We start from the raw sequence: 6,000 nt of genomic DNA, 5'->3' as shown, positions 1-6,000 counted from the left end.
CACCCGCCCCCTCCAGTCCCCAGCCACCCACCCACCCCGACTGCTGGACTCCTGCCATTCACACACCCGGCTGTCTTCCATTCGGAGATCTTAAACATGTGGGGCACCGCTCGCCCACCTAGAAACGTGCCTCGCCCCTTCTGCGCCTCCCCACCCGTTTGCCCCTTGTGCCACCACTGTACGCCAGCAGCGGCGGCAGCAGCAGCAGCGAAGCAAGCCTTCTTTCAAGGAGCTGTCCATGACCTCATGCAGAGCCGAGCCTTCCTTTCCTCTCACCTCTCTGTGTGCGTGTGTGTGTGAGGGAGAGAGAGCTCCTATAATAATCCGAGCGCTGGTGCGCTTCGCTCTCTTCCCACCCCCGACAGAGACTGAGACGCGGGCGCGCGCATACACACACACAGAGAGAGAAGAGACTCAGCCTGGAGGCTGGCGCTGCACTAAGCCGGGCGGCTGCGGCGCTCCTGAAGAAGCGCCTCAGCTCTCCAACCGCCAGGGCGCAGCGAGGGAGCCGAAGCAGCGGCGGCCGCAGCCGCCTCCGGCTTTCTCGGGGAAGGTCATTCATTGACCAGTCGCGTGCCCTTCTTCCCGCCCTTCCCCTCCTCTCTGTCTCTCTCTCTTTCTACGCTCCCCCCCCCCGCGCCCCACCATTGCAGCGTCCAGCCTATTGCAGGTTCGGAGGCGGGCTGCTGAGGGAATCCGGGCGTGCTGTTTTGGCCGGCGACGAGACCAGCTCTCCTCTCTTCTCCCCTCTGGCCGAGGCTGCTGCGAGAAGGGCGGCTGCTGCAGGCGGGACGGAGGAAGGTGAAAGGAAGAGGCGAGAGGGACCTCGGGGCATGAGCAGCCCAGCGCCTGCCTTCCGCTGGCGCCGGTCCGCTTGAGGCCGGCAGCTGGAGGAGTAGCAGGAGGAGGAGGAGGAGGAGGAGGAGGAGGCTGCCACCAGACCCAGCACGGCGGGACTGGAAGGAGAGCCGCACGGGGACAGCGAGGAGGAGAGGAAGGAGAAGCCCCCGAGCGGGAAGATGGCTTCCCCCACCTCCCCGGGGGTCCCTGGAGGCGGGACGTCGCCCCAAGCCAGCCAGCCACGCCTTCGGCAGGTGGGTGCGCTCACACGGCCCTGGGGAGGAAGGGCGGGAAACGCCCTCGGAGGGGCGCTTTTATCTCAGGCTGCAGCAGCCGGAGGCGCGAACGGCCTCTCCGCGGACGCGCGCAGTCGTTCACTCACCCGCCCTGCGGCTTCGAGCTTAACTTGCACCTGTTTGAAGGAACCATATTGCGAATGGGTGGGATGGGGTGGGGTCTGCTTGGAAGTCAAGGGGTTTGGGATAACAAACTTAGGCTGGCATGTGCAACGGGGTGGCGGGGACGGACGGACGCTGTGAGTCACACGCCGGGCTCCAGGTTCGATCCATCACACCGCTCCACCTGTCCGCTGTCTCTTCGTGTTGCCACACTGTCTAGCAAAGCCACTCAAAACGGCGGTGCTCTTTTTAATACGTTGGTGTTTCTCTGGTCATCAGGACAGACGCTACTTATTTAATATATTTGCACCCCACCTTTCTTCCTTCACTAAACTTAACATGGTCTTACAGGGGCTTTTCAAGTGGGTGCCTACCCAGGAAGTGGGTGCCCACCCTGATCTAATGGCTCCTTAGCTTCAGCAGGGTGACTACACCATAAGCCATCAGGCCCGTGCCCTAGGAATCCTCCACACCCAAAGCACACCTTGATATGGACATCTAGCCTATGAAAAACTGACAACGCTGTTTAGGCATGTCAGACAAGTATCTTGACTTAAGTAATGGCACATGGTCACCATACACACTGTTGTTTGGAAGGGCCATGTCTTAGTGGAAGAACAAGCTTAGTGGAAGAACAAGTCCTTGACATTTCCAGGTAGGGCTGGGTTTGCTCCCCATTGGAAACCCTGAAAGGCGACTGTCAGTCAATGTTGACAACCCCGAGCTATATGGACCAACAGTCTGACTTTGTATAAGGCACTTTGCTAGGCTCCTTTGTCTCAGACAGATGCTAGCATAGTAGTTTCCCCAGACTGATAAGAGCCTACAGACCTTATGTGCATGCAAGCACCTACCATGGTGCTACAGCTGCATAATACTACAGGCTGACGTGCAATGCAGACCATTAGCCAGACACTGCATTTCTCAGATTTCTTTGCAGACACATGATACAGATACTACTTACTATATACAAACACATAGCATGACAATCCACACACCAAATACTGCAGCACTCCACCCCCTTGAGAACTGTACTGATCCTACACAAAACAAACACAGTGTTGCATGGCTTACAGACCACACAAAAGATATAGCAAGGCCCATCTACACATTTATACTGATTGGCACAGTGCCTGGCCCGGCACACACTAAGTCCAGCAGTGGGTAGTTCCCACATGAAGGATTCAGCTCAAGTGCTTCATTCTGACATCGTAAACAATTACCCGTTTCCCATCAAACATCCAACCAACTATGTACTGGCAGCACCAACCATTCAAAGAAACTAACCATCTCATAGATGAAAAGATCAGATGGAATAAAAAATTCATTGAGGTACAAAATGCATTGCTTGCAGATCATAGGCCAGTCAAAGACAACACAACTGCAGACAGCATGCTGTATGGCACAAAAGAGCTGCACTGTTTGACAGACATAAATAAGCACTACCTGCCTTATGCAGACATGCCATAGCCAGCATGTTATTGAGGAATGCAGATTGCAGTTTACATTGTGCATGACAATTGCTGCAGTCTTTGCGTGTCTGTGGATGAAAGTGGAAGTGTGTCACTGAATCAAGGATGTATTGCTGATGTATGAGGAGTGCAGAGGTCTGAATTCTATCTTTTGCTGCCTATGCTACCACCATGCATTGTTATAGTATGAAGATAGTGAAGTTTGGCTCTGGTATAGGTAACAGAGAAAGGTTATTTTCTTGGTTACCAGCTCAGCCTGGATTTTGTCATTGGTAAATAACACCGGAGACGAGAGGAAGGGAAATGTCATTTGCAAGAGGTCTGAACTGCAGTACCAGCAAAGGAGAGATTTCAGTGAGTGTTGAAAGTTTATAAACATGAAGGTTATCTGGTAATAACCTTTATATTAGGCCTTCAAAACAAAAACAAAGCAACTCTTTAACTTCTAGTGTAATAATTTTAGTGATACTGAGCTGGATGTAGGCTTAGTCATGCTTAGAGCACATTCAGTGAAATGAAAGGGACTTGGAATACAGTACTGTAGGTACACAGTCCTTGGACAACTCATTTGAATTGTACATAAATACATACTGCCCTTGATTTTTTCATTCTGTTTCATAACAGAATCATGTCCCAACTCCACCTTTCTGTTGCCTTACTTCCTTTCACATTTTCTCCTTTTACTGATATAAACTGACTCATGAGAAAAGGTAATGTCTAGCTATGTGATCTGAATTTTAATGAATGTGGTCTTCAGTGACATCCATTAAATTGTCTAAAATGAATTTGTCTGCTGCAGAGAACAGAGCTCTGCAAAATTCTATTAAGATTCTGACAGTAACCACATGCCTTTGGCAAATGTGTGTGTGTGTTTGTATAATAAAACACAGATATTAAAAGTGATATCTGTCACCTTTTGCTTTAATAAATTTCTGATACCTTGTAGCAAATGATATTTGTTCATATCAAAAACTAATTGATGAACAGCTGTTGTATACTTTCAGTTTTTATAGTTGGACTGCAGCTATGCACAGATGCATTAATAATACAACTTTTTCCATAGTAGATTTTCTCCCATGCATTATTCCTCTGCATCTATCCTATTGAACAAACAAAAAAGTAAAATAAGGCGCGAGAGGTACCTCGCAGGGCACTGGTGCATCAGTTTGCATATATATTTAAATGTTTGCTAGAATTGTTTGTCATTCTCCACCTCGCCTGATTTTTATCCAGTGTGATACAACAGAAATGCTGCCAACTTCAGACTGCTAAAAAGCATACACTTATATGTGTACACATATTTTGGAAGTGCTTCAGAAGAAGCTGAAAAAGAAAGAGACTGCATTCTTGAAGGATTACAATATAGGTGCCATGTTGGGGTTCCTTCTCTTATACAGTATATTAAACTCATTTGTCAAGGAATTATATGGTAACGTACAAGCGTTTGGTGTTTGTTTCTGGCTCTGGTCAGAAACACCATTAAAACAGACTCTTTTAACACTTCTTCTGGCACTTTGTGTTTCACTGCCAGCTGGAAACTAGAAGTGGGGGGTAGGGAGAGAACTGAACTTGTACCAGAGCTTAATTTTAGAAGCAAGAAAAGTAATTGTAAAGTTATTTGGATCAAGTACTCTTATTCTTCCTTAGGAGGGCAGTCAAGGGAAAACAGGAGGCATTGGACCTCCTTCTTCAAAGGTTAGGGACAGAGATCTCTCACCACAGAGAGGAAAATATGCTAGGAGCATAGGAAGGTCCTATGCTCACTTTTGTCTACATTGATGGCAGCAGCTGTCCAGGGTTTCAGGTAGGGGGGTCTCTCCTACCTACCTGGAGATGCCGGGGATTGAATTTGCAACCCTCAACTTGCAAGGCAGATGCTCTACCACTGAGCCATTGCCTTTCCTCATCCCCTTCCTTGAAATGTCCACATCCCTAACTCAATAACAACATCGGTAGAGCAAAAAATGGGGAGAGGACCAGAAGGAGGGTTGGATCCGAAGGATTCCATGCCTTCCCAGTTTATCAACCTGTCGCCAAACCAGAGATTTGTTTTTCCACTCATTGTTTCCAATGGGAAGGGAATAGTTCTAGAAGAAAATCATTTAAAAGAAATCTGAGTGGGGCTTCCGGTTGACCGCGTCATCTTTGCTCAGACGGGGGTCCGATCAGCGGAGCGGACCTCGGCGCTTCAGAGGTGGAGGGAATTGCTCCAGCGAAGCAAAACCTCCTTAAAAGCCCCAAATCGAGCTTTTTGGGGACGGATTTTGCCTGGCGGCGCCAAAAGCGGGCTCTCTCCTCCCCGGATCGGCTTTGTTTAAGCCCCCGAGAGCGAGGAGGTGAACCGCGGCGGACAGGCTGACACTGCTGCTCTGAGAGCGCGAAGCTGCGAGTCTGGGAAGTGGAGGCGGCCAATTCTTCCAAGAATAATTAGCAAATGAATAGACTGTGAGTAATTTGGATTGTTTGGAATTTAAATTAAGGCAATTTGGATTTGGGAGAGAGGGGGAAAAGAGGAAGCCAACCCCCCCCCACGGTAACATAAGAGACAGTAAACAGAAACCCGAAGCCGTAAACAGAAGATCTTAACTTAAAAGGATCCCTCAAAGGCATCAAAGAGAATCTCCCCTAAATGAGTGCCCTGCAGCAAGAGGTAAAGACTAAGAATAACCTTTCTTTTCCTCGGGAGCCGGCAGCCCAGACAACCCAGTGAGTTGAACAGGATTTATAAGTCAATTTTTATTTCACTGTATTTCTGAACTTTGTGGAAATTCTTTTTTGGTTTAAATGTTTGTGAAATGTGAGTTCGAACTTTATTGTCAATAAGACTTAAAGAATGCAGCCAGCTTGTTAAAATGGAGTCGAGAAAATAAACTGTGATCATATTCCACCCCACGTGACAAGTTTTGACCTTGGCAGGATTGAACTATGTCAACAAAAAAGTGTTCCCCTGAGTTCCAGCGGTCTGTTTTGACCTTAATGTGGGAAACAAGAATAGAACTATGTCAAGAGGAGACAAAACGGCAAGAGTTACAGCAACAATTTCAGATGGTGATGGCAGAATATGATTTTCTAGAAGATGAAGCTTTTGAAACTGAAAAAGATGAATGTGAGAATGACAATGATGGTGACTGTGATTTGGAAGAAAAAGATGAAGACGAGGACTGTGATGATTCAACACAAAATGAAGCACACCACGAAAAAAATGATGACTTTACTCTACAAAAAGTTGGATGGAGTGCCCTGCATTTGAGGGGGGCACGATTGGTATTACTGGAACTCCAGAACACCCA

The 6,000-nt window shown here is 48.0% G+C and overlaps 1 protein-coding gene across 3 annotated transcripts in view; it reads left to right on the top strand.

Annotated features, from left to right (window-relative positions):
* The first annotated feature begins 364 nt into the window (after positions 1-364).
* Positions 365-6,000, top strand: part of ANK2 (ankyrin 2) — a 316,546-nt gene continuing 310,910 nt past the window's right edge. Inside the window, exon 1 of one of the 3 annotated variants that reach the window (XM_088660406.1) lies at positions 365-1,094. In XM_088660406.1, the coding sequence (XP_088516532.1) occupies positions 1,020-1,094 (75 nt within the window). In that variant the 5' untranslated portion in view covers positions 365-1,019. The remainder of the gene's footprint in view (positions 1,095-6,000) is intronic. The other 2 variants (XM_088660416.1, XM_088660409.1) reach the window with 2 other exon arrangements.

This window comes from Zootoca vivipara, chromosome Z1, assembly GCF_965207765.1.
Source record: "Zootoca vivipara chromosome Z1, rZooViv2.hap1.1, whole genome shotgun sequence".
Taxonomy (NCBI): domain Eukaryota; kingdom Metazoa; phylum Chordata; class Lepidosauria; order Squamata; family Lacertidae; genus Zootoca; species Zootoca vivipara.
The sequence above is the reverse complement of the archived record's forward strand: the minus strand, read 5'-3'. Positions and strand labels throughout refer to the sequence as shown.